Source organism: Panicum virgatum, chromosome 1K (genome assembly GCF_016808335.1).
Source record: "Panicum virgatum strain AP13 chromosome 1K, P.virgatum_v5, whole genome shotgun sequence".
In the NCBI taxonomy this organism is placed as follows: Eukaryota; Viridiplantae; Streptophyta; class Magnoliopsida; order Poales; family Poaceae; genus Panicum; species Panicum virgatum.
The window spans coordinates 1,695,944-1,723,904 of NC_053136.1; the positions used below are offsets into that span (position 1 = coordinate 1,695,944).

Sequence of the window (27,961 nt, forward strand, 5' to 3'; positions counted from 1 at the left end):
GTACGATACTATAATTCTGGTGCAAGCTGTAAACCTTGGGATCATTGTTGTATCCAAATGAGAAGTCAAACCACTAGGGATGCTCCATTTGCCAAACAAAATGCAGTAAAAAATGGTTGGAGGGCATTCTTTAGGAATGCATTGGCAATTTGGCATACAAGCATGACCATCATGTAAAGGGAAGCATAATTTTCCATTGAAGTAAAATAAGTAAAAATAAACTTAGTACGATTACATCATGTCTACTTATGGAACAGAGATAATAAGATATTTTTTTGCTCAAACATGGGAAATACCTTCTAAGAAAGTTACCTAATTGCCACGACTTGTCAGTCACACCCACATAATCACAAGGCAGGAAGGAGGAAATGAAACAAACAGATCGCTCAATGCCTCGACAAAGAGAACTTGCTGCAGCTGCCAGTAAACCTAGGGGAACCCACCAATGCTGTTTCGCTGAAGCAAGACGCGACGATAATAAACCATGGCAACTTCGCCCTTGTTTCTTTGTCTACTGATGATTAGATCACAAAATCGAGCACGCCCCCCTCTGTGCCTTTTTCTTCTTCTTCGCCTTGGGTGGCTGCAGCACAACCTTTATGGCCGCATCGAAGACGCCCTTTACATTCTGCAATTCAGGTGGGGACAAACAAAAATGCCCGTTACTATCTCACATGATATTGAATGTTTAGCAGAAGATTGAGTAGATAGCAATACTAGTTGGGTCTTTGAGCTGCATTCGATGTAGTATGGTGCGCCTATTTGCTTTCTTAGCTCCTCTCCCTATAGGTGGCAAGGTAACCATGTGAGACAACAGTCACTGGGCAAGATGAAAATCAGCACAAACTTGACAAAGATTCACCAGATCTCAAAGCATTTATGTAATGTAATACTCCTAGAGCAAACTGAGGAGTAGACCACCCATAACCATACCTGAGCAGTAGTGATTGGAACAGCACCAGGGTGGTCCACAAAGAACTGCTTGTCATCTCGAAGATCTGTTAGTGGCAATGCACATTGTGAAAATGTGAGACGCAGTGCAGCTGCCAATCTGAAGCGCTATGCCATACGTGGGTTTATCTAGAAGTTGGGCCACTAGTTAAATATTATAAGCACTACAAGAACAATAGAAGAAGAACCATTGAACCCAACAGGACAATAGCTAACTGAGGGACAGCCAACCATTACCTGTTGCATTGTTTACTTTTAAAAAAATGAACAGAAACTAAACAACAAATTCAGATAGTGCTTTTATAGTGTACAGACTTTCTTATCATATGATATATTATAATAACATTGCCAAATTCATGCGTTGTTATCAAAACAACAACCACCAGACATACACTCCTGTCTAATCAGAAATTCCAATGAATACTTCCCTCAAAAATTAACATAATTAACCTTACAAGCACAGAAGGATGGATTTCTCAAAGTTTAGAACTGCATCATTCTTACCAAGTTTTGTACCCACGAGAATTATTGGCACACCAGGTGCATAATGCTTCAGTTCAGGTATCCACTGAAAAATAGAAGGGGTTCAGAGTCAGAAGACAAGAAGTCAAGATACTCTGCAACAGAAGTTTGGGAACTATCTCTGTATTGAATCCTATCCAGAAATTGATTTTGGAATGTGTTTCCAGTGCAATTTAGTAGAATTTCTTTACTTAGAAAAAGTAATCACTCAGAATGTGATGGACAAACCAGAGCAACAAATATTATCAAAAAATCAGCTCATAAAAGACTATGATGCAAATCATATAAAAACAAGCATGTCCATAGAACACCAGGATAAAGTAAAATGTAGTCCAACAAAAACAAATAAGAATCAGTGTCTTGCCTTCTTCGAAACATTCTCATAGCTAGCCTTACTGATCAGTGAGAAGGCCAGAAGGAAAACATCAGCTCCACGATAACTCAGTGGTCTCAGTCTGTTGTAATCCTCTTGACCTGTTATAATTGCAAAGATGGAAGTTTAACTACCTTGAATCAGGGGGGGAAAGGAGAGGTAAGTAGCAAAATAAGACAGAATTGCTAGTCACCTGCAGTGTCCCATAGCCCGAGGTTGACAGTGTTACCATCAACCACGACGTTAGCACTGAAGTTGTCAAACACCGTTGGAACATAGTCCTGGCAAAGCAACGGTGACAACAGTAAGTACACATGAGTTATCACAAAAGGCACAACTAATAATTCGTAAACGGAAAAATGGGCACAAGTCGATGGAAGAAGACAAGACGGAATGAAGGCACAAAGCATCACCACAGTAAACGTAAAGCAACAAGAAAAGTTTGTCATTAGACCCTCCATAAACATGGAGGGCGGACCACAGTGGTCCACACTTACTCAGGGCTCCAAGCTAATCTACCACAAAGCACGCGTGAAAATCAATAATGCATCTCTTGGAAAAATCAATAGTGCTATGGATATGCTACTACATGGCCAAAAGAATTTGGTAAGAGGAATGCTATATTTACTGTAGGAAAAGGAAGCATGCGTGAAAAGCTAGCGATGCTTTTGTTACAACCACCAGTGTGGAATTGCGTGAAGTGAGACAATGGCAATCCATTTCACCAACCACACGGAAGGCGTGAGTAGCGGAGGAGAGGGTACAGGCAGGCAGGCAGGGTAACTAAAAAGTCGGAAAGTGATCCTGGTCTGGTGGAAACGGATCAAGAGGCGCGGCAGACATTGGGAAGGGAATCTACATCCCCCCCCCCCCCCCCATTTTTTAGCAACTCCTATGAATGTAATTTTTTGTACACATATTCGAGACTCGCCGCAGAAAAGGTGCCGATTTGGGTCCGTAGCGTGTGCTAAAGGTGCCGATTTGGGTCCGACTTGGGGATTGCACAGAAAAGATCCCCTTTCTCCATGACCAACGGGCCGCTGCTGCGGTATGCGACCCAACCCTAATCACGAAAAGATTGCAGCAATTCGCAGCCGCATTGTCCAGACCGGGGACGAATTAGCAAGCGCGGGGCGAATCAGGCGCAAAGGTGTTTAATTTTCCCCAAATCCAGCACCCAGATCAAGAATGCGGCCGGAATTACACGTTATCTTTCATTCCCCAAACCAGAACCAAAATCCCGGGACATGGAAATCTTGGCAGAAAAGTAAAAGGAAGGAGAGGAGCGGGGGAGGGGAGGCGTACGGTGGGGAAGGTGTTGGAGGTGTAGGAGATGAGCATGCAGGTCTTGCCGACGGCGCCGTCCCCGACCGTGACGCACTTTATGAACCTGGACGCGCTCATCCTCTTCCGCCCTCCCTCTCGCTACCGGTGCAGGGGGGGAGAGGCCTCCTGGTTCTTCTTCCTCCTCCTCGTCCTCTGGGGGAACAAAGAAGAGAGATGGAAAGTGGTGGGGGGAGCCGAGCGTTTTGGGTCGAGGGGGGGAAAGGAGGGCGGACCAGAGGAAGCCGGGTGGCGGGAGCGCGCGGCGGGTGGTTAAGATCGGCAGCGAGGGGGGCGCGGACAAATGGAGGGAAGCGCGGAGGAGGCGGGGGAGGAGAGGGTTGCGGGGGTGGGCGAAGGGAAGCGGTCTCCGCGCCGGAATGGTGGGTGGTGGTGGTGGAGGAGGTGGAGGGGGGGAGGGCTTGAGGAGAGAGAGAGAGGGAGAGGGAGGAGAGAGAGAGTGGGTGGCCCGGCGCGGCGGTGGGTGGGGAGGGGTGGCCACGGTGTGCGCGCGCATCATTTCCTTCTTTATTGCCCGCGGCCTCGCCTGCCCTTGCCTGGCGGGAGGATATTATTACTGCCCCCTACACCTCCTCTCCTATGCTCTGTTATTATTAACGCACAAATTAATCGGAATTATTGGTCAATTAGTAATTAACAAAAGAATGCCCGATGTAAACTGCAGCTCTAATGTGCAGCGGCCCTCGGTTGCAAGAGTCCTTGTTATTAAGCTGAAGCAATTCTATGCGAAAAAGAATTACGTGGTTCGAGATCCTGTTAGAGTGTTTTAGGGTTTTTTTACTGACCGGTGAGGTCAAACCGCCGCCGCCCGGTCCCGGTTTGATCGGAAACCGGTAAAACCGGGCAAATTCAAATTTCAAACTATAGACGCCAATTTAATCGGTTTCCACCGGTTAGCCGACCGGTTTGACCGGTAAACCGGTCCGATTTGAGTGAAACTGGTCTGTTGAACAAAAAAAACTGACTTTAGTTCAAAATTTGAATTTTTGTATAACATGTTTTTATCCTAAATGAACCCTCCAATCCTCTTTTGTACTATTTTTATATTAATACAATGTATAACATGTTTTACATTATATTTGTATATTTTTGTATGCACGCTTTTTTTTGTTTAAATTCAAATGCCCGCAAAGTATATTAAATGAACGAATATTTGAAAAAATTTGACACCATTAAATTCGTCGCAACTTGAAGTATTTTTAGAATTTTTTTGAGATTTTTTCATTTTTTTGAATTCAAATTTGAATTTTAAATTTGGGCCAGTTTGAAACCGGCCGGAACCGGAACCGGAACCGGTCCGGACCGGTTTGACCGGTAACCGCGGTTTCCGGGCCGGTTCCGGTCGGTTTTTTTAATCCTGCTCACAACTAGTTATTTCTCCCTTCCCCCTTGTTAGATATCTAGGCAATTTTCGGTATATTTTAATTCCAAAATTAAATGTATAAACTAGCAATATTTCTATGACTTTAAGGAGTAAAATAAAACATGTGAACATGTTTATACTTATCACACATATAAGCATAAACAATATAAATAACCAAAGTTTCAGGGAGTACCCTAAAGCGGGGCCGTTGCCGGAGGCATTGGCTGCGCTGTTACCAATTGGAGTAGACATCTACTCGGTTGGCCTCAGTCGAAGTAGTCGAACTAAATCGGTGCAGGAAGAAGTTCGCAGTGCAGTCCCGCGAACGGTCACCAAGATGTAGTCGACGTAGTCGTTCGGCCACCAGAATGTAGTCGACGTAGTCGTTCGGCTCGTCCACCAGGAAGTAGTCGTACAATCGGGCAAAGCCTTAGTATTTTTGAGCAGTCACGCTAAAGCGTTACCCAAAAACCTGATTGCCCGCCTATCCCGTGCAGGATCTCAAGGCGAGCAAGGTTTCGGAGGCCTGCTCACGCTAATTCTGTGCGCGCAGAAATTAGCGTTGGGGAACTCAGTTGTTGCAACTGGAGAGGGAGAAGATCGTTGAACCTGGACACCATCAGAGTCATTTAGGTGATGCGGTTATGGCCATTAATTACAGATTTAATCGCACGATTAATTGCTGTCAACGGCAAAATAGCCATCGCACCGCACCGCCCGGCCGCGCCTCGCCTCGCCTCGCCTCGCCTCGGCGAGGCGAGCGAGCGCGCGCGCGTGTGGTTCACCGTCCTCCTCTTACCGGCTTCACAAGTGGTGTACAAGAAGTCCACCTTTTAAGTCGGTTGAGATCCTCCTCAATTCCCGGTACGGAATTAAACATTGATTCCCTAGCATTAATAGTGGGCTTTAAATTCTTTTAATGCTTTAGAATAAATGGGCCAAGCCCATTACTCCAACACCCCTTCGGTTTAAATATTTGATAGTGTCTAGAATTCAGGAAATTTGAAGTAACGTTTGGAGATTTAGGATTAGGATTTTTGAAATTTATAGAGGGAGCATGGGGAGGATTGTATGCGTTGGACCCGATGCATTAAAGGTATCCTGGCATGCTCATTGATCTCCCTCCCCTCTACTCCAGCGCTCCTCTTCATCCTCTTCCTTCCCTCCTATCTACAGAGCTGCAAGGGCTATCTATCATTTCTCTCTCCCATTCAAAAATTAGCAAAGAGGCTATGCACATACACATAACTAGGGTGTTACATAGAGAGGTGATTTTTTTTCCTTCTCTGCTCCATAAAAGATCTCCCTTGTAATTTGGGATTCTGGATGGTAACTATTTTTGCAATTATTTTCAGGAGTTCAATACGCTCTACTTTAGTATGTGTAAAAGAAGCGGTAACATTACGGCATTAATACTTTGGCATGATAGGCTAGAAAGCATGCTTCCAAATGACGTCAATTCAGCAACGAAACCCACAACCATTCCCATAATGTTACTTAAGGGCATTCTCCAACTGCCCTGTTGTCTCCTCTTGATGATGTCTTTTCCCTAATCATCCTAATCTTTTCCTTTTACGTGTCTACCAACTGCCCACACAATACATATATTTTTATTTCATTTTGGGTCACCTAGGCACTAGGCAGTCTTGCTTCTTTTTCCAGTGAACGACTCAACTGCCATTGCGTTTAGGTAAACGTTTCTGCAACATAAAAGATGCTACAACGTACTGTTTGCAACAACCAGCAGGTAACACCATTGAGAATGTCCAGAGAAGCAGATAAAGTAAGATTTGTTTGTTGCCACAGAAAACAAGATTCAGTGCTTCACATCCATCTGATATGATGTTTGAACTACAACTACGGATAATGCTTAGTTTAATTACTTAGAAATCGAGATGCATATACAAGATAAAAATAGCATGCATTTGGTTGTTGCATTGATGAATAGACCAAAAGCTCTACAACGCACAATTCGTACAATTCATATGACAAACATTTCTCATAACAAACAGCAAACTCCATCCAGCTGTGACGAGGAAGCAGTCGGGAAGAACCAAATACACCATCATGTGTGTGCAGTGCAGTGTACCACACATAAAAAAATGGGTGCAGACAGCTAATAAAATAGAGGATCCAACTGGACACATTAGATTGGAGCGCTTGTCAGCATTATCCCACATCGACAATGGCACCCACCAGTCACAGTCACAGTCACAGGTACCTAAACAAGGCATGGAAACAAATTTTGCTGATCTGGTCTGATGCATGCAGCAATTTAATCCCAGCTTACTGACACCTCAACTTACTGACATCTCAGATTCACCTGAATTCCATTGGTGACAAGAATATGGTTCCATGTCACATTATCAAATACAATACTGTACCAGGCCAAGATACAATCTCATGTGTGTCAAAATTTATTTTTTAGGGCTCCTGTTGCACTTTTTTGGTCCAACAGAAGGCACATAAAACAGTTGAACAAAACCTTAGCATGTAGTCTACATCAAATGTTAGGTGCCCATCCCCAACTTCTTTCTGTTGGATTCTGCAGTTATTTAAAATTTGTGGATTCTTTTAGCAGACTCAAGAGTGTTTGACAAAAGCATTGCAATAGTCATCGGCCCAACACCACCAGGAACCGGTGTGACAGCTCCAGCAACCTTGGAGGCCTCCTCATAACAGACATCTCCGACGAGCCTATAACCCCGAGGGCTCTCCGGGTCCTGCAGCATTCCAAATCACTAGTAAGTATATCAAGCAAGAAAAGCAATATGAAGCCACAAAGGGATACGAAAAGTGACAATAGCCACTGAAAGATGCAGATGACGTTTAGGATACGACAGCATACAGAACCAAGCTCATGGATAGGACAAATCAATATAAAGAGTAATAATTGATTGATCACCACATGCTGCACAAGCATATAATACAATGTGAAGAAATGTCACCTGGAACACTCTAACATGGGGCTCATAAATTTAAGAAGGCCATTTCAGCATTAATAAATGAATTCTGAATGGGGGACCGCAAAAATAAGTAGGCCCTTTCTGGATTTGATCAATGACAGGAAGAGGGTGGAAAACCACCTTCGCCCCACCCTCCCCCCTTTCCCCACGAAAAAACAACCTAGAACTACTGTAGTTCTGCGATTGTAAAAGTTCTGCATATCTTGTGAACCAAATGTAATATAAACAAGGGTGCCAGGTGCAACTAGTAAGTAGTAACTTGCTAGAAATTTTCTTTAAAGAAAATAGCAGGTACACCGGCAATCGTGTAGGTCACACTAATATAGTGAAATTCAAGGTGGGCATCTAGAATTGGGATTTGCCGTTGAAGGTGGCTGATACAGTCTTGTGCTTCCATTTAGAAATATGCATCCAGTTAAAGCCAATGGATTTCTTTAACATTAAATGAACAGGCACAGAAAAAAGGCATTAAGAACAACAGAAAGTATTTTAGTCCCCCAAGCAAGTAGGGGTAAACTAGATTACTAGAGATAAAACCCAAAAAGAGTCACACAAACCATAAAAAACATATAAATAACATAAAATAGAAAAATGATACTAGTAATTATTTAAAAAGGGTGTCTTACATCAACTGGGTTGATGCCAACATCAATAATTGCTGCTCCAGGTTTTATCCAATTCCCTCTGACCAAGTTCGCAACTCCGACAGCTGCGATGACTATGTCCGCCTGTCTTGTTATTTCCTCAGGGTTCTTAGTTTGTGAATGCACAATGCTGACAGTTGCATTTGCTTTCTGATAATCATTAAATCATATAAAGATGGATTAATCAAACCCCACAAAAAAGTTGCTCCAACTATTAGAAATAAAGAAGAATCAGTTCATACTTGCAACAACAGCGCAGCAGGCATTCCAACAATATTGCTTCTTCCGATTACAACAGCTCTCTTCCCTTTTATTTCGACTCCATATCTGTGCAGCAATTCCATACATCCTTTTGGGGTGCAAGGAACAAAGAACGGATCTCGACCTTGCATTGCAAGTCGTCCAATGTTCAGGGGATGAAAGCCATCGACGTCCTTTTCAATACTGACAGCATTCAAAATGTTCTCATCGTTCATATGCTGCACAACAGAAATGTCGATTGGTTGATGAAATCCATGTACTTATTGATACTACAAGCACTAAGAATGTTCTCACATTTCCAACTGCAACTAATGTATCATCTAATAGCACATAAGTACATACTAAAGTCCAAGCCTCTGCACAGAGTACAATTTTACTAAGAATAATGACAGCTTGCTTACACCACCACAGAATACATATTCCAGTTTTAACACTTCCCAAGTCTTTTTTACAGTATAATTAGATGGCTTCCTTTTGACACTTCCAAGACAAGAATGGAAACATTTGGGGCTCCGTTAAAAAACTCTACCATTCAAGAAGCTCAACAAGATATAGTATGCATAAAACACATTATCTGTTATGCCATATAATGTCTAGGAAGTTAATCGTTAACAAGCAAAAAACCCGAATATTCCAGTTGGCAGCTGCGAGGAGGCAAGAGGCAATTCTTGACTCTTATTTTGTCGGTTATAGTTATAGTAGTCAATAGAGTAGCGACAATCACACACTCACCCGAGGTAAGGGCAGCTGAACCAAGATGCCATGCACAGATGGGTCACTGTTAAAGCTCGCTATGTGCTTGATAACCTCCTCCTCAGAGCTATCCTCTGGCAAGTTGACCTCATACGACTTTATACCAACCGCCTCGCATGCTTTCTTCTTGTTTCGCACATAAGTTTGAGAATCCTTCCTCGACCCAACAAGAATGACTGCCAGACCAGGCACTATGCCGATCGCATGCTTCATCCTGCTGACCTCAACAGCTATTTCCTCTCTTACTTGCTTCGCCACTAACTTCCCATCAATCACTTTGGCAGATGCATCGGCTGAGACAGTTGCTGCACGTCACAGTGAATAAAAGAAAAACATAGTGTCAGGGTAACACAAAGTGGAGTAAGATTTAAATGTTACACATGCCAGAGCTATACTGATCATTTCACTTGTCGCTACATTTGTTCGAGAGAAAAAAAACTTCTCAGCTACATTTAAACTGATAAACAACCGTTCCTTCCAGGGAATACATTCACTGTTTCATTTTTAGCATCAGATAAATCTCTCACACCAGCAACAAAACCTATCTGAAGGTGAACTCTGCGAAGCCCAAAATTCGAGAGAAGACACTACAGACTAGCATGTCAAGTGTACGGGCGTGGAAACATCATCCGAAGTGAGAGTGACTGAGGGCGCGCACCTGACTCGGCGGAAGAGGCGGCGGCGGCGGGGACCGAATCCATGCGGGGCGGGCGCGGGAGCAGCTGGGGTCGGGCGTCGGCGAAGAGGCGCCTGGGGGAAGCTAGAGCGGGGCAGGGGCGGATGCGGGGCACCCGCTGCGGGAGGAGCGCGCGGCGGAGAGGGAGGAGGCGGGCGGAGGAGCAGTCGGAGAGTATCGAGGACGCCATGCCTAGGGTTTAGGGCCCCGAAGCTGCAGTGGAGGCGGCGGCGGCGGCGGCGGCGAGGTTTTCGCTGGGGTGGAACCCGTGAGAGCGCAAAAAGGTTCCCTGCGGAAAGAGAGGGCACAAATTGTGTAGCGTGGCACGCTTCTCCAAGCACTGCACTAACCAAGGTTTTACAGGGGGTTTAAGGCTGACAGCGGAGGGAGCCAGAGCAAATTTGCTCCCTCTTCGTTTCCCACGCCCTCTTTGTCTACAGTGCCAAACAGTACATCTACAGTGTCAATTAGTATATTTGCTCCTTTATTTGCTCCTTCCACTGTGGACGGTCTAAGGGCTATCTATCCGTATCTACAATTAATCAAGAAAGAAATTGAAATCCAACGAAACGGTGGTCAATTTTTTTTCTTCTCCCGGCAAGATTTAAGGGCTATCTTCTCCCAGCGAGATTTGATTCTCCTTCGAGTACAGAGGAGGATCGAAAGAGTTAGATCAGGTTATGTAAGGTCAGTCTCATTACATACTAGTTTCCTCCTACTGTTATTAAGACTGAGAATTTGATAACTGGTTTATAAAATTGTTTTTAGATAGAAATAAAGATAATATAAGATATCAAACAATATTGTTTAGAATGGAGGTAATCAGATCTTGACTGTGCGGGGAGGCGACGGTGGCGCTCCATGTCAAGACGAAGAACGAAGGAGCTAGATCATTAGGAATTTAGGATGAATGGATGAGACGGGCAAAATTCGCATATTTTGGGACACTTTTCACCCGTCCAGCATTTTCCCATCAGTATAACCTTTTTTAACCATCTGATGACTGATGCCAAGTTTGGTTTCATAAGCACAAGAAGATCGAGATGAGAGGGACAATGCTTAACTCTTGCACCGAACACGGTAACTACATAAATTCCGTCAAAATGTTGAACTAAAAGTAATTCTATTATGAACTAAAAAACATACAAATCCCAGCAGAGTTCTCATGCCATGTTTACGAACAGCACGCAAAAAAAAAGGCTTTGCTTAGGAACATCTGCATTCAGAAAAAAAGATCATCGTCACCAAATCATTCGATATTGTCCATTACAGCATCACTAATAAGATCAAAATTCCGCATTATTAGCCTCTAGGCAGCCAAAACACACACACAAAAAAAGGGGCAAAACTCCTCTGTCTCAACATTGCAAAAACAAAACCCACCACAGATTGATAAGAACATCTACAAGCACGATCTATGGTCTATGAAGCAGCGGGGATGGCTGATTCTGAGGGGGACTCCTCCACCACCGACTCCCAGTCGACCTCCTTGAGGATCCTGAACCGCTCGTCTAGGGTTATGAAATTCGACTGAGGCGTCACCGCTCCACAGATGCCAGCTTTGTGTATAAGAGCTATGCTGGCACCCATGTCAGGACCATGAAGCTTCCCCGTCAACAGTACTCGGAGCGGCATAAAGAGCCCTTTGCCCTGGTCACAAATGGATACAACAAAAGATAAAGCGTGTCAAACATTCACTATAAATAAGTTTGCTGCTAAATACGAAAGCTTGCTACAACTGTCTGCCAAGGTTTGCATCAAATGATTCTCCTGCAATTTCATGATTTTTGGCATAATTGTTCAGGTGAGACAGGTCACTTACAGACGAAGTCGCTGATCCAGTGGTAGTCAAAAGCACAACAGAAGAAGGAAAAAAAAGACACTATAGAGTCACAACAGACCTTTCTTTTGAGAGACTTTCCAAAACCTTTCACCCACTTCTGCCAACCATCACGGCCCTCAGCTAGTGCTTGAGTAAGTTCACCGCTATCGTACGCAGAAATAAGACCCAAAGCAACCTCAGAAATCTTGTCTTGCACCACAGGTTTAGCTTCATCACTGAAGAATACGAGTACATAATTAGTGAAGCTGGCCCAGCACAACAAATAACTCATCATAGCAATTTATCAAGATGACAACATTGCCAACCATGTGCAAGTTGTAGGGAATAAAATAGTAACCACAAGTCAATAAATTTAATCCAGTATATTGTTTTTACGGACCTGCTTAAAGTGGCGTGAAGGGGATACGACAACAAATTTGTAAGAGCTGCATCAGCCTCTGTTATCAGATCAATACCATCCTTCAAAAGCTCGGCAGCTTCCTGAATAATTGTGTATATCAAAATTAGTTTATTCCCTAAGCAGTAATTTTTCAGATATCATAAAATCGGAATTATCCTCTTCTTTGTTACTTTATTGTGCTTACCATTGCAATTGCCAAAAAGAACTGCTACTGGTATCAAACAATGTGCTAGATGCTTTGGCATATGTGACCCTTTAATGTGTACTTCCAATATAGAGAGACCCCAGGTGCACCAGAGAGCCAAAAAGAAAAGAAAAAACAGACAACATGTTTTACCTTTGCAAAACCACTTTCAGACTCCTGGAGAATGCCGGTGTCCTTCCACCGATCTTCAAAAGCCTTGATGAGTTCATCTGTTGGAAATGATCTTAGATGTTGTCCATTCATCCATCTAGATAAGTACATAAGTTAGTATGAAAATATACTGGTGAAGCACAAAGAGATTGCACCTTTTTAAAGGCAATACTGAACAGAGAGATAAAAAAAATGTAGCAATAAGTGAAGGATATGGGTCAATATTAGTGTATGGTTCGATGTGTTGTGCTTTAACAGAAACAGAAAACAAAATCTGCTTTGGGCATATCTTTAATCTCGTACAACGGTACAATTCACTATTCAGCCACAGCCAGCTTATGAATCAACTGGTTCAATACCTTCAAGTGACTATAGAATTTAGCTGCTCTCGAACTGTCCAGTTAAACTAATTTGACATTCAGGTTTCTGGAGGTACTCTCAGGCAGCTTATTTAAGAGTCCATGAACTCCAAGCAAGTTTGTCATAATTATAGTTCTCATATAATTGAAACCTGAGGATATGACTTAAAGTTACCAAAGATTTAGTGCAGCAAACTCCTAGGTTAAATCAGTTCCACTGAATATATCAAGTAAGCTTAGGATCCTGAGTTCCTGACAGCTCTGTCGCAAAATCTTCAACAAATAGAAACTTGGCAAATAGTATCTTACTTTAATTTTGTTGCATCAAAAACTGCTCCGCTTTTATTGACACGATTGATAGTGAACTTTTCAACTGCAAATCACAAACAGTACCAAAAAATAAGAATGAATTACTGCACAGTTGATCATTGACCTTTCTAGACGAAGAAAAAAATAAGTAAAATGATAGCATGAATTATTGAGAACTAACCTAGATCATTGATAGTGAAGAACTCATTTTCAGTCCCATCACCCCAGCCCAATAGTGCTAAATAATTTACCATTGCCTGAGGTAGATAGCCCATCTCTTTATACTGTCCAAAGAAAAAGAAGCTTTGTGTTTCGTTACGTACCATTTAGGAGGAGTCATTGTTGGCAAATATGCGAGATTGGAAATAATCTTTTTTTTTCTTTTTGAAGAAAAGATTGGAAATAATCACAACCAGCAGCGATAAAGACAAATGAATAGAGATGAAAACAAAGAGTGCGGCCGTCAACCAAATAAACAGAAATGCAGATAACAAAGTGGCTTGTAAACAGTCAGGTAGTCACCTGCCCCACAGAAGTAGCACCATGACGTTTTGACAGTTTGCTTTTGTCAGGAGCCAGAATAAGTGACACATGGGCAAATGAAGGCATCGGGAATCCAAGAGCCTGTAGTAGATGATAACGTCACAGCATGCATATTTATGTTGAGATTGCGTTGAAAGGGTCAAGACTACAGATCATGATATGTAAGATAAAAGCAGGTAGAGGAAATTACTTTATAAATTAGAGCTTGGCGCAGTGTGTTTGGTAAATGCTCTTCAGCTCTGTAAGAAAACATGGTAAAGAAGTCATTACAAGGGTGCTAGTCTGCTAGACCATTCAAAAGAAATATTTGAGCAAGACTGGTTTTCCTTCTTACCTAATAACATGAGAGATTTGCATGGTAGCATCGTCAACTGTCACACAGAAGTTATAGACAGGTTGTCCATTGCTTCTCATAATCACAAAATCACCAAGCGTGTCTAGATTCCAACTGACCTTTATGAAACTATCCGCTGATCAGTTCATGTATATCACTTTTGACAATATACAATTATCAGTGATGTAATGTAGTGCCGCAGCTTTATGTTCTGGAACTTGACTATTACCTCGCCACGAATAAGGTCATTAATTTTCAATGACCCTTCCTTTGGCACACGAAACCGGTAAGTGTATGGTGTCCCTTTCTCTAGCTCCTGCTCCACTTCAACGTCTGAAGCAGTTGCCCACTTGCCCATGTACACAGGAGGAAGTTGCCTCTGCTTTGCGACTTCCTTCATTTGCTCAAGTTCCTGAAGTAAAGTCAACAATTATGGAATGGAAACTGAGGTCATGGAAATCAGCTGCACTTTATATTACTTTTATCATGCAAGTCATGCAAGAGGAGATAGATACCTCATTGGAGCAAAAGCAGCGGTAAACCGCGCCGGAGTCTAAAAGCTTCTCGGCGTAATCCTTGTACAGTGAATTCCGCTCTGACTGGCGATAAGGCCCAAACTCCCCGCCAACATCGGGACCTAACCAAATACACAGAGGAGCAGTCATTTCCTCTACCATTTCAGTATGTAGCATCGGTTTACAGTGAATTAGCATACCTAGCTTTCTATCATACGCTTTGCAACCAATAGTTCTTAAAAGCTTCCGAGTCACCAAGTGCGACTAATAATTTACCAATTACCAAACAAATTAACCCTCTGCACCTACAGAATTCAATTTAATTAAACTCCTGGAGCCACTGCACCAGACGTGTCTAGCAGCAGATAAATGTAATAGCAGCATTACGAGTCGCTGCGCGAGGCACGGACTAAACGTCTAAATCTACGAAGTGGGTAATACTCTAACTCCTATACAGCGTGGAGAGCGAGCCCTCTCCGCGCTCCCTTCTCCCGGTGGCGACGCGTGGCGCAACGGGAGCGGACGCCCGACGCGGACCGTCCGATCCGGCTCATGAGGTTGATCCAGGCCGCTCCTTGGTTATTTTGCAAATAAACCCTTCAGTTTGTTTCTAATCGAACCCGTTGTCCATGTCTTTTTGCAAAAAACCCTCGCTACCTACCCTCCCACCGTCCGCCCGAGCCCCACTGCGCCCCCCTCCTCCGCGCACCCTCCCTCGGCCTCACCTGACCCCTCCCTCTCCCCTAACCCTAACGTCCCTCGCCGCCGCCGCGCTGCTCTCCGGCCCCATTGGTGGTCGCCGCCCTCCGCCCCTCGCCCTCCTCCCCTACCACCGGTCGCCGTCCTTGGCCGCCACCCCACTGCTCCTCGGCGTCGCTCCCCCTCTCCGCCGCGCTTTTCTCCTCTCCCCTCCCTCGTCGGCGGGCACGCGGCATGGCGGCGGCGGATCGAGCCGCGCGCGCCCGAGCCGGCCTGCTCGAGCTCCGCCCCCCTGCTTCGACCTCCGCGACAGGGAGGACCGGCGGCGACCGCCTCGCTCTTCGGCAACCGCCTTGCCGGCGGCGTCCCGCCCACCTTCCGCGCGCTCGCGCCCACGCTCCGCAAGCTCAACCTCAGCCGGAACGCAGGGAGGGATGAGAGCTTGGCGCGGAGCTCCGCCGCCAGGCCCGCCAATTGCCGGCTCGAGATGTAGGCGTGCAGATCCGGGGAGCTCGCCTATCGTAGCCTCTGTCGAGGGCGACAACGACCTCCATGGCGCGCGTCGGAGCTCGGGGCGGCCCACCATGGCGCATAGAGGAGCTCGACGCGCCCCGCCACGGTATGTCGCGGAGCTCGACGCAGCCCGCCATGGCGCGTCGCGGAGCTCGCCGGCGGCAGCGAAGTCCCCCCGCAGCCCCCGGCGCCGCGCCGCTGGCGCAGGTGACGCCGCGCTACACGCAGTGGTACGCCAGGCAGCTGCGGCGGCGAGCCCCGGCAGGGGCGAGCCCAGCGGGGGCGGCGGCGGCATGCTCCAAGCGGTGGCGAGCAGCAGACGTCTCTGGGTTGTTGGGATCATCAGCGGCTGCAAGGCCATCGACGTCCAGCACTCGCCGCCGTCCGTCGTCGAGGGGGCGGTCCCCCTTCTGCGCAAAGGCAGGGTGAACGCTCTATTCGACTCGCGCGTGGCGCCGCCCGGGACCCGGCCACCCGCAAGGACCTGGCGGCGAGCTGCGTGCGCTCGTGCAGGGAGCGGCCGCCGTCCATGGCCGACAACGTCGAGCGACGAGCGGCTACGGGTTCTCAACAAAGCAGTATCTGCAAAGGTCTGGAACGGGCTCGCTGACGGTCTTGCGGTGGTCGGCAACCTTTGCGCCATCGTTGATGTTCAGAAGACCATCTCGAAGCGAGCCCGGCGTCCGGTGAACCTGTGCTGGCGAAGCCCACGCGGCGGAGCGCGTGTACTGTCCTAGTCAAGTTGAGTCAGCGACCCAACCGCAGGCCTCGGAGGTCGAAATGAATCAGCGCAGAGCTAGACTAGAAAAGACTCGGGATCGTGAAGGGCGCGGCGGATAGCGGAGTGACCTTCGTCCCACTGGAGGCCGAGCCACGCGAGGTCGGCGAGGACGGCCTCCTCGGACTTCCTGGTGGAGCGCTCGAGGTCGGTGTCCTCGACGCGGAGCACGAAGCGGCCGCCGTTGGAGCGCGCGAAGAGGTAGTTGAAGAGCGCGGTGCGGGCGCCGCCGACGTGGAGGTTGCCCGTGGGCGACGGCGCGAAGCGGACGCGGACGGGGCCGGAGGCGGGGTCGGCGGCGGAGGCGCGGGCGCAGGAGGAGAGGGCCCGGCGGAGGTGAGTGTGGCGGGCGAAGGGGCGGCGCGCGGGAGCGTCCGCGCGGAGGCGGAGGCGCAGCCACGGCGAGCCCGCCAGCAGCGCGGTCGCCGCCATCCCCGACGACGGAGAAGATTGAGGGGAGCGCCCACGGTGGTGGATTGGATAGGAGGCGGACGAGGGGATTGGAGGTTGTTGGGGGCCCAGACGAGACGGCGGGTGGGCGGGCTGCAATGTTTGTAGCCCACGACCGACCAAGGCGGACGAGACGGCAGGTGCGTGGTTGACATCTGGGTCCCACACGGCAGGCAAGCTGGCATGTGTTTGGAACAGAGAGGATTTTTTAAGTTGCCGTCGCATCAAATATTCAGATGAGAATTCGAATGTTCAGACAATTTAAATGTAAAACTAATTGCATAATTAGCACAATTAGTGGATGATCACTGTAGCAATTAGTGGTCAAATTATGAAGTAATTAAGCTTAATAAATTGAGTTACAACTTATAAAATTAGGTTTGTAATAAATTTATACTTAGTACTCCTGACTCCTGACTGATGTATAAACATACGATGTGACGGGACTTATAAACTTAAGTTGGGGAAAAAAACAAAGGAGACCTTAGCGGTGGCGATCTGCCGATCTGCAAGCGAGGGAGGTCGACAAAATTGGTTGGGGATGGGAATGGGATGGATGGGAGGACTCCGAATATAATCTGGCGCGGCGATCGGGCACAGATTCACGATCGATTCGCTTGCGTTGCCATGTCATCTCGGTGCCAGCAGATATATATAGAAGATGCGAATGCAATGCGCCTCGGTGCATGAAAAGAAAAAAAAAAGGAAAAGGCGGGGCATATTTCCCTTCCTTTTTCGTGAAAGCATATTTCCCTTCCCTGGGTGGTGCGCTTTTCTTTTCTTTTTTGTTGTAGCTAGCTGAGCATACGGGGTTGTTTGCATGGGGTGATTAAAGTCGAGTCGCCGCCGCATCGGATGTTTGGATCAATTAGAAGGACAGTATTAAACGAGGCTAATACAAAAATCAATTGTATAAATAGAAGCCAATTCACAAGATAATTCATCCAGTCTAATTAGTTCTTGGTTTGCCCGTGTGGTGCTTGAGTAAATATGCGCTAATTATAGTTTAGTTAGGCTTCATAGATCCATACCGTGAATTAGCATCGACTTATGCAATTAGTTTTATTATTAGCTCGTATTCAGTCTTCTAAGGCTGTGTTTAGTTCGCGAAAAGATTTGAATTTTGATACTGTAGCACATTTTGTTGTTACTTGACAAACAATGTCCAATCATAGACTAATTAGGTTTAAAAGATTCACCTCGTGCTAATTATTTAGACTGTGTAATTAGTTATTTTTTCAATTGTATTTAATGCTCCATGCATATGTCTGAATATTTGATGTGATGGGTATTGTAGAAATTTTTTTTGAAAACTAAACAAGACCTAGGCCGTGTTTAGTTACAAAAATCAAAATTCCAAAAAAAAATTCCGGCACCTGCATGGAGATTTAAATCTAGACGAAATAAAAAACGCATTGCGACTGCTGTCTGTAAATGGCGAGACGAATCTAATGAACCTAATTAGACTGTAATTAGATGCTAAATTGCTACAGTTATGCTACAGTAAATAACCTCTAATGACGGATTAATTAGACTCATTAGATTCGTCTCGCGATTTACAGACAAGTTCTGAAATTATTTTTGTGATTAGTCTATGTTTAGTACTTTAAATGTAAAAATATGCCTTTTCAAAAATTTTACAACGCGCAACTAAACACGGCCCTAATTAGCAATAGCATGCCTAATCCATAAAAGGGAGAAGAATCATATTTCTATCCATCCGGACCGGGGATAGGCGCGGAACGGGGATCTGACCAAAGCCTGAACCTGCTACTGTTGGAGCACTGGCAGGCAAGGGCGATCAACAGGCAGCGGATAGCCATCGGCAGGCAAGGGCTGCAGAGGCAGCAGAGCAGCGCCGGCCTCGGCTCACAAGACGACGGGGTCACGGCGAGGCAGCAGAGGGGACAGCGTCGCCAGGTCGCGGCAGGGAGGGGAAAGCAGAAAGCTGGGCTGGGGCTTGGACGGGACGGCCCACGGGACACACGACTGTCCCCTGCCATCGCCGTGGCCTTCTCCTCCTCCGCGTTTGGTTACAATTTTTTTCGCGCACGTTTTCGAGAAGAAAATCTCCCAGGCATAGAATATTAAATGAAGTCTATTTGCAAATTTTTTTCAAAAACGGATGTAATTTTTCGAGATGAATCTAATGACAGTAAGTAATTGATAATTTGCTATAGTGATGCTACAGTGATCGTCCTCTAATCGCGCGATAAAAAATCTCATTAGATTCGTCTCGTGATTTACACGGAGTTGTGGTGATGGTTTTGTAATTAGATTTTATTTGATACTCTAAATTAGATGAAAAAAAATTTCATGCAATCCAACCAAATACGGCCCTACGCCAGGTACCCGCACATGGCCACGCCCCCCTCCAGTCCAGTCGGCGCCGCCGGCCTGCTCGCTCGCCGGGGGGAAATGGTACGCCGCCACCACTCCACCAGTCACCACCACCATTTATAGCAAGCCAGGCTGCTGACCAACCCGCCTTTACCGCTTACCTCCTTCACATCCAGACTTTCTTTTACTAGCGTGCACCATATGATGTGAATTTATTCAAATTTAAATTTAAATAAATGATATGCAATGTACCGGGAATAACACGACTGATTCGTAGGCACCATTTGCTCTATAGAAGCGCCTAGGGTCTTATCAACCATCCGTGGTGCACAAAGAGTGATTAAGAACAACTGCGAAAAGGATAGACAGGCATCTGACCGCTTAATTTTTGTGTAAACAGTACGTCCAATAAAATTTGGAGCCACCTGACAAAGCAATGGAAATATACATCTCTATGTAAGCGGGCATCCAGCAAGCAATAGGTTAGTTTAATTTAATCCTGAAATGAACTAAAATATCTGTGCCACCTCTTGTGCTTTAGCAAGAGGAGGAATCTCAAGGGCAACAAAACAATTGACAAATCCGTATGGCCATTGACAGTGGAGCATGGTCCTCAGATCCAAACTGGGCTGAGCTATGGTACGTTGATGACAGTGGAATGGATCGTGCATCTGATGGCTCCGTGGAATGGATCGTGCAGGGCAACAAGCCAAACTAGTACCAGCAGTAAGCACTACTCCCAGCAGAGTTCAAGGTCATCACAGGGCCAAGACTGTGAGAGCAAAGCGCACCCCCACCCCCCAGACAGAAGACAGAAGAGAACATGACAGCAGGCAAGTCCTAGCCATGGCTGAACTGACACCCGTGTCGCCCAGATTCCATGATGCAGCAAAAAAGTACTAGAACCGGGCGCACGCCACCACCCTTTTCTTCTTGGGATTTCTTCTTTCTACAGCACCGTAACCACAACAAAACAAAACCACATCTGGGTTGCAATTGCAAAGGCACAGCATCATCAGTTCATCACATTCACATCTATCTCCAGGCAGATGAATGTGTAGCAGCAATTCCGTACCACACAAGAACAGGAGGAAGCTGTTACTCTTTGTGGATCTATCTAACCACCCACCGGATTACCACCAGTGCCACAGACGTTGCCCATGCATGCCGCAAACTAATTAGTCCTCACGAATCCGGAGAGCAAAGGGAGAGAATCACAAACACAGTGCCGCGCCACGGTAGGATTAATCGACGATAATAGTAATAATAATAATAATGATGATGATGTGATGATAACAATAATAATAATATTAATAATAATCTTTTCCATCAGGAGCAGCAAGCAAACCACACAAAAAAAGAAGGCAGATTTTGTCATCTCCTCGAGCAACACAAAACCAATCCATCTCACTTCATGATCTTCTTAACCTTAACGACAACGACCGACGACGAGACTCACCAAGCACACGATGATAACCTGAGCAGCAGCTCCCCTACGAACCAAATCCAAGAGCAAAAGCGAAACGAAAGAAGAAAAAAAAAGGCGGTTGGGCTCCTCTATAGCAAGGAGGCGGGCGCTCGGGCCCAGATCGGCAAAACTAAAGCAATACTCCGACGAACGAGACATAGTGAGGCTTAGGCGAGATCTATAGGGAGGCCACACCACTACCGGGTAGTGGCGCGGCGCGATCCAACCCGATCTCACGCGGCGCCGGCGGGGCAGTCGCGGGCGATGTGGCCGGCCTCGCCGCAGTTGTAGCAGGAGCGGTCGCCGCCGCCGCCGCCGCCTCCGCCTCCGAAGCGGCCGCCGCCGCCGCCGCCGGAGGCGCAGTCCCTCGCCAAGTGGCCGGTCTGGCCGCAGTTGTAGCAGGCGCCGCCGCCGCCTCCGCCTCCGCCTCCGTAGCCGCCGCCGCCGTAACCGCCGCTGGAGCAGTCCCTGGCCATGTGGCCAGGCTCCCCGCACTTAAAGCATCCACCGCCACCGCCGCCGCCGTAGCCGCCCCCGCCGTATCCACCGCCGCCGCCGTAGCCGCCCCCGCCGTATCCGCCGCCGCCATCAGCGCTGGGGCAGTCCCTGGCCATGTGGCCGGGCTCCCCGCACTTGTAGCAGGCGCCGGCGCCGCCCCCGCCACCGGATCTCCTCCCGCCGCCCCAGCTGCCGCCGTAGCTGCGGCCACCGCCGCCAGATCCGGCCCCGCCGCGGGATCCGAAGCCGCCGCCCCCGCCGCCGCCGCCGGAGCCGCCCTTGACGTAGGATCCGTCGGGGCCGGTGACGTCGACGGCCTTGGTGCGGCCGTCGTCGCCCTCCGAGACGGAGAACTCGACCTCCTCGCCCTCGGCGAGGGAGCGGAAGCCCTCCGACTTGATGGACGACTGGTGGACGAAGAGGTCCTCGCTGCCGTCCTCGGGGGAGATGAAGCCGAAGCCCTTGGTGTCATTGAACCACTTCACGGTGCCGCGCTGCCTCGCCGCCGCCGCCATCTCGCTCGAAACCCTAACCGCCGGCGGCTGCTAGGGTTAACTTGATTGGAGATTGGAGATGATTTTTCTTTTTCTTTTCGGCCCCAACCTCCCCGAGCTCGATCTTATCTACTCGATCCGTGGACTCGGCAAGGATATTTATAGGGGAGGGCGGCGCATACGAGGAAGGCGGGCGGATCGGACGGCTGGGATGGATCCGGGGGTGAGCAGGCGGGAACTGGCGCGGTGGGCCCGGGGCGCGAGTCTCACGTGCGGCGTGGCCCACTTGGCAGGGGCGCGGTCGGGTCGGGTGGACAAGGCCGCGCCAGCGCCAGGCAAAGGCAGCAGGTGTTGCCCTGCCTGTGGATTATGACGCGTGGGGCCGGCGCGGATGGACGGTTGGATCCGGTACACACGGGCGTGCATGGCCCCTCGTGCTGGTCTTCCTCGCCATTGGCCAAGTGAGCCATCCATGTCGTCGTCTCGTCTCTGATGATGATTTCTTTTTTTTTTTGGATGGCATCTCTGATGATTTCTGGGCTGGCTGTTTGTTGTTTGTCTTGGCGACAGAGAGAGAGACCCACAGCTTTATTGTTTCATGATTTACTCACGGGGTAAAGAGATTGAAACACTGAATGGAGAGCAAAAAAAAAAATTAAACCCTTGCGATTTGGAAGCACTGCGAATTCGAAAATATTCATCGCTGAAAAAGCAATAAAGCCATAGCGTGTTCAGGTTTTGGAAAGACATAAAATCTGCACAGGCCATCAACAGCAAAAGATCGAGGGTAGTACTTTGAACGATGCTGAGCAGTGTGATTCAGAAACTCGTCGCTTTCAAGTCACAGCAGAGCTTCTTGCGCTAGCTGTCCTGTGGTCTGTGGAGGTGGTGAAGATGATTATTTTTGTTTCCATTCCAAACGATTGGGACTTTTTTTTCAAAGAATGAGAAAAATTCCCAATTTCTGACGTCTCATAAGGTGATGAGCCAACAGACCACGCTGCCTAGTGCTCACAACCCACAATCACGGGTCCGAGATTTGGAGATACACAAAACCACACAGGACATCAGCCAAAGGGGATCAAGGTACCATACAGTTGAACAATGCCGCGCCCCTTAGTGTAGGGGCAATTACATTAAAGTAAACACTGCTGCTGCCAGCAGGTATAGAACCGTTGTACTACAAACATGTTTCTCATAGCAGCAGTTTCTATCATATCATCACTGTCCCGTTCACAGATCATTGACCTGGGAAGCCGTGCAACAAATGAAGGGGAGAATTTTCCACAGGCAATGCAATGTATCAGATATCTGGTTTGTACTAATCATCGTTGTTCTATTTTGTCATTCACTCGGAGCGATCAGAGGGTTTATCGTGCGTGATGTCGAAGGATCTTGAAAGCAAGACTCTCATCGTTGGCGGTGTCAAGTCGTTCTCCAAATCCAGATAAGAAATAAGGCCAGCACACCAGTCACTGCTGCTGGTATTTTCACAACCTTGCTATCAGCGCATAACAAGAAAAGATGTGAGCAGTGCAAGTGCAAGTTTCCATCAAAGCTCAGTATCTCTGTTTGTGGCTTCTGGTTAAGCTGTTGCGGTCTCATGATTTCCTCTCGCACGTTCCTTGGCATCCAAAAGACTTATCCGTGCAGAGGCAACTGATACATCCGTCTGATTAAAGCTCATAATTAAGGACCTTGAACTATCGCGTCTTACTGAGACATTCCATCCTTAACGCATCCTCCAGCTCAGAGAATAATGATGAGAAGGTACCTGCAGAAAAAAAGGGGAAAACAAGTGTCCATGTCACCACACAAAACCAACCCACCCTTTTGTGCCTTACTAATAAGCAACAGAGCCATCAGACAACACATCCAAAATAGTGGTGTTGTTAGGCTCAGAATTTCTGAGTGCTCGTTTAGGTTCTGAAGAGAGTCCATTGGTATAACAGTTATGAGCTCAATATAAATATGTAATCTATGTGACTGTCTCTATGCATATGCATATAGTGCACAGGAACAGTGCATTCTGTAGCAGTTTCAGCTTCCTGAAACAAATACAGAAGAATAATTACAAGAGCAAAAAAAAAAGGATGTTCTATTCAACAATGATAGAGAACCTAGCTGGCTTGTCCTATTATCTAGATTTGTTACCTTCATTCTGAAACCTGAATAATTGCACCCTCAATAACAAAGACAGTCTATAACAAAAGGACTTGAAAAACCAAATGTCATATGATCCGGATCTACAGGCTCTGCCTCCTACAGACCAACAGCTCAAATTGGTCCCTAAGGCACCCTAGTGTCATTTATGTCTCCATCGTGGGATTAGCCACTAGCGTCTGTCTAGAGCCAGTGACAAGCCATATGCAGGAGCCAGCCAGACATCAGTACCACTGCCACTCCCTCTTTACTGGATAGGCGACTATTCTGCAGGACCATTTCATGACTATCGGCCCAGTATGTCTGGTGCAACTTTGGGGCCGTTTAGTTCCCAAAAATTTTCACCTCCCGTTTAAACACATGTACGAAGCACTAGATGTAACTAAATAACAAAACTAATTACACAGTTTGGATGTACACGACGAGACGAATCTTTTAAGCCTAATTAGTGCATGATTAGCCATAAGTGCTACAGTAACCCACATTTGCTAATGATGCGGTCAAAGGCCTCAAAAGATTCGTCTCGCGGTTTCCAAGTGAGTTCTGAAATTAATTTTTTAATTAGTGTCCGAAAAGCCCTCCCGACATCTGATCAAACTATTGACGTGACACTTGGACCAAAAATTTTCACCAACTAAACACCCCCAAAGTTGCACCAGACATACTACAGTATTTTCATATGCCAGCCTGTACATTTGGCATCTTATTGGTGCATCGAACTTTCAGCCTCTATGAACAGATTTCATTATAATAGAGCGCACATGGCGTAGTAAAAAGCATCATTACAAATGTAAAAAAGCAAGTTCTAGACATGCAAGAGTTACTATCATTAACAGAATAAATTCCAGATCTCATGTGTCATGAATTACACATATTAGATTGTTCATTTGATTCCACTGTTCTATACAGTAGATGGGGAGGACATAAAGAGCTCAACATGGAGGCACCATGCTATTTGAGCTGGATTGGATAGGTGTATAACTACACATGAAACTACATGAAGGCCAAGAGCATAAATACATGTCTATCTAAAAGCAATCATATAAAGGTATTTCAGTATGTTTGCATCATGATGTATGCCAACAGTCACATAGAGACCATGGGACTACCTGATAATGCTTTATTCAATAATGAACCTTTAATTAGGAGGGTCCCAGGAATTTGTTCAAACACCTACACGAGGAGAAAAAAGTTCACTGATAAATTATTTTTGACAAGAATTTTATCCAAGTATAAGACACGTAATTTGCAGCCAACATACTGTAATACAAAAGGATACTCCCTTAACAACACTTTGTAACTTTGCAGAGCTCTCTTCTAGAGATCCGGCATAATCATCACCATGCAATATTGCAGCTTCAGTCTGCTCATCTGACAACGTGACCTAAACAAATATTTCATGCAAATATTACCAAGAGAACAACATGCAAAAATACACAGATATCTCAAGGAGGTCACATTAACAAAGAAACTTACATCAACAGAAAAAGATAATGTATCAATTTTGCATGATAGCTTAGAAGCTAGAAAAAAAGCCTCAATTGACTTCAGAACTTGGAATGCACCATGTTCACGTCGAAGGCCCTGATTTCATCACACCAAATAGAGATTTGAAAACAGAGGTTGGACAAAGTGCAAATATAGTAGCAAAAATTCTGACATAGCCACTCAAGAAATAGGGGAAGTAAACAGGAAGGTTTTTTTTGGATGAGCTTAGTCAATAACTTTACCTCAACCTTATTGCAATGTTAACTACGCAGAACAAAACAATCTAAACATTTCTAGCATGCAAAAGTGTGGTTACCCGAGGCTTCGTAGAACAGATAATGTGATGGTTAATTATCTAAAAAAAATGCCCTACATGATGGGACTAGGGAGAAACTAGGCACTTATGGATGTATGAGTTGTAGCCAAAATACAGAGCAGATTTGAGCTGAAGTTTTTTTCCTTAGTTAACAAGTGTTAGTTGGGCAATTTATCAATCTGAACAATAGACACATGGTAAAGGGACTACGTGACATGACGCCAACCTGAAGCATGAACGAATGGTGGTTTTTTGCTGGAGTAGTAGATCTGAGGACCTTATTTCTTGGAGCAATGAATGACCAAGCAAGGCCCCATCTAGCTGTTTGACCTTGCACGAATTCAGTAGTTTTCACAACTGAGGCCCCAGCTTTACGAGCTTTTGACATTAATAACTTTAAGTTTGCTTTTCTGCCAACCATCGATGTAAACCACCTAAATAACAAAATAGCAAAACCGTCATAAATAGATGAACACAAAGACATATCATGCATTGCCATTGTAGGGAAAGCTTTGAATCACCTGAAAGAGTTCTTAAGGGAAACACTGTCTTCAATAATATGTGTTACAAAGGCCAACTCACCACCAGGGCAAACCATCTCTTCAGCTGTCCCACCACATGACGTTTTTGGGTTAAGACCAGCTTCTTCTATGCTCTCAAAGAATGGAGGATTGCACATACAGAAGTCAAAGCTCTCACTCTCCTTTACAACACACACAAGGACAGGTGGCTTTTGCATCGCTGCATCCTCCACGGGCTCTAAAACGTTCTCCCTGATAGGTTCCCTGACAATAGCTTCAGATTCAGAGGATAAGGATGCTGCATTTGCATTTCTGATCTCAATTAGCTCTGTTAGGTGCGGGTTGTTCTCCACATTCTTCTTAGCCCACTCAAGAGCAACATCAGTCACATCTACAAACAAAAGGCAGTTGTACACTTATACATCTTTCAAATTAACTAGTCAATGACTCCTTGGCCAATGGAACTTGTAGTGCAGAAGCTCAAAAATATACCAGACCCAACAAAGCTCCATCCCAATAAAGATGCTCCAAGGAGAGGGTAGATGCAATTGGCACCAGTTCCTATGTCAAAGCCCCTCACCCTCCCACTTGAGCTTGATATTGGTGGTGTCAGATTTGAGGAGAGAAGATCCTCGATCCAGTGAATGTAGTTGGACCTGTTTGGAACAGTAGGGCAAAGCTGTCCATCTGGAATCCACCTAGCAGTAGATAATATTTAAAAACCCGTTCAAAAAATGGTCTGGCATAAACCATATTGCATTACAAGTACCACCATAGGGCAAACAGTGTGTCCAGCATACACAATTTTAAACAAACCTTTCTTAATTTTATCTAATAATTTCTGCAAACAAGGTTACTTGCACTTTGTTCATACAAGTATTTCTATATCAAAAAGTGTACCCTTTAAGAGCAGCGAGAAAAAATTACTGAAATGTTTAAGCACAGAAAATGTGCATGAGAAGCTTGATGAAATATAGCAGAATGCAGCAAACATGGATAACATGGTGAAGGCAGTTTAGTCATATTTCACAGCTATGAGAATTTTCAAACAATAGCATCAGGATCAGGATCTTTTGCTTTATTGTGGGCACCTTAGCAGGACAGCCCAGAAGATCTCTTCCACTTTTGTTCAGTGGTAACCAGTATTGAATAGTAACCTAAATGTTTATAAGAATATCGTCCTATGTTATCACTTCATAGAGTAACATCGGATTCCATGAGCAAATTGGAGCGAAGAATTACAGTCAGCAGCAAATTGGGCATAGGGAACAGGTTAGGGTTCAGTTAAAGGGCTGAAGGAGGAGCTAATGACACCCACCAGTTGACGCCATGGTCGTGGAGGAGGAGCACGCGCGTGAGCTCCCGCGTGGCGGAGAAGTCGGTGAAGTCGACGGACGCGCGTCCGCGCTCGGAGACGGAGACGTAGGGGCGGAATGACGGGTAGAGCTCCGCCAGCGCGGCGAAGTCCGGCGCGGCGGCGGCGTAGCGGTTCCGCGGGTGGATGGAGGGCGCCTCCGAGCCGTCTCGCCGCCGCTTCCGTCCGCCCCCCATCGATTGGTGTCGAGCGCCGGACGCCAGCGAGGAGCGGGCTCGAGGAAGCGAGAGGCGCGGCCGCTGACGTCGTCGGACGGGCGGGCGAACGGCGAACGGCGAACGGCGAGCGGCCGGCGATGGAGCAGCAGCACGCGGTTTTCTGGGCCATTCAACTTGCACTCGGCCCTT

General features: G+C 46.4%; 5 protein-coding genes across 7 annotated transcripts; all 5 read right to left on the reverse strand.

The window, feature by feature from the left end:
• Positions 1-174: 174 nt before the first annotated feature.
• LOC120702443 (rac-like GTP-binding protein 6) lies at positions 175-3,644 on the reverse strand. Its single transcript, XM_039986285.1, has 7 exons — positions 3,152-3,644; positions 2,040-2,127; positions 1,838-1,947; positions 1,456-1,519; positions 934-998; positions 718-783; positions 175-628 (listed from the first exon to the last, which is right to left on the reverse strand). Exons 1-7 carry the CDS (start codon positions 3,248-3,250, stop codon positions 527-529), a joined length of 594 nt encoding a protein of 197 aa, XP_039842219.1. The 5' UTR covers positions 3,251-3,644; the 3' UTR covers positions 175-526.
• A 3,199-nt stretch (positions 3,645-6,843) lies between these two features.
• LOC120702375 (bifunctional protein FolD 4, chloroplastic-like) lies at positions 6,844-10,175 on the reverse strand. Its single transcript, XM_039986175.1, has 5 exons — positions 9,836-10,175; positions 9,157-9,482; positions 8,406-8,642; positions 8,146-8,313; positions 6,844-7,276 (listed from the first exon to the last, which is right to left on the reverse strand). Exons 1-5 carry the CDS (start codon positions 10,041-10,043, stop codon positions 7,109-7,111), a joined length of 1,107 nt encoding a protein of 368 aa, XP_039842109.1. The 5' UTR covers positions 10,044-10,175; the 3' UTR covers positions 6,844-7,108.
• Positions 10,176-11,042: 867 nt separating this feature from the next.
• On the reverse strand, positions 11,043-17,020 carry LOC120702602 (glutamate--tRNA ligase, chloroplastic/mitochondrial-like). Its single transcript, XM_039986492.1, has 12 exons — positions 16,573-17,020; positions 14,512-14,633; positions 14,226-14,408; positions 13,997-14,115; positions 13,853-13,901; positions 13,642-13,743; positions 13,301-13,403; positions 13,120-13,183; positions 12,434-12,548; positions 12,076-12,176; positions 11,755-11,911; positions 11,043-11,503 (listed from the first exon to the last, which is right to left on the reverse strand). The coding sequence occupies exons 1-12, from the start codon at positions 16,931-16,933 to the stop codon at positions 11,276-11,278; spliced, it is 1,704 nt and encodes a 567-aa protein (XP_039842426.1). The 5' UTR covers positions 16,934-17,020; the 3' UTR covers positions 11,043-11,275.
• Positions 17,021-20,578: 3,558 nt separating this feature from the next.
• Positions 20,579-21,896, reverse strand: LOC120702860 (glycine-rich protein 2-like). The gene has a single exon (XM_039986856.1). The coding sequence runs from the start codon at positions 21,770-21,772 to the stop codon at positions 20,993-20,995; it is 780 nt and encodes a 259-aa protein (XP_039842790.1). The 5' UTR covers positions 21,773-21,896; the 3' UTR covers positions 20,579-20,992.
• Positions 21,897-22,797: 901 nt separating this feature from the next.
• LOC120702680 (RNA N6-adenosine-methyltransferase mettl16-like) lies at positions 22,798-27,905 on the reverse strand. 3 transcript variants are annotated; one of them, XM_039986606.1, is made up of 8 exons: positions 27,558-27,905; positions 26,732-26,937; positions 26,240-26,630; positions 25,945-26,152; positions 25,391-25,498; positions 25,176-25,298; positions 25,024-25,087; positions 22,798-23,525 (listed from the first exon to the last, which is right to left on the reverse strand). In XM_039986606.1, exons 1-8 carry the CDS (start codon positions 27,788-27,790, stop codon positions 23,455-23,457), a joined length of 1,404 nt encoding a protein of 467 aa, XP_039842540.1. In that variant the 5' UTR covers positions 27,791-27,905; the 3' UTR covers positions 22,798-23,454. The 3 variants fall into 3 exon arrangements, with proteins under 3 accessions (XP_039842540.1, XP_039842687.1, XP_039842613.1); XM_039986753.1 differs by having other exon boundaries at positions 26,732-26,926; positions 27,558-27,684; XM_039986679.1 differs by lacking the exon at positions 25,391-25,498.
• Positions 27,906-27,961: the final 56 nt, after the last annotated feature.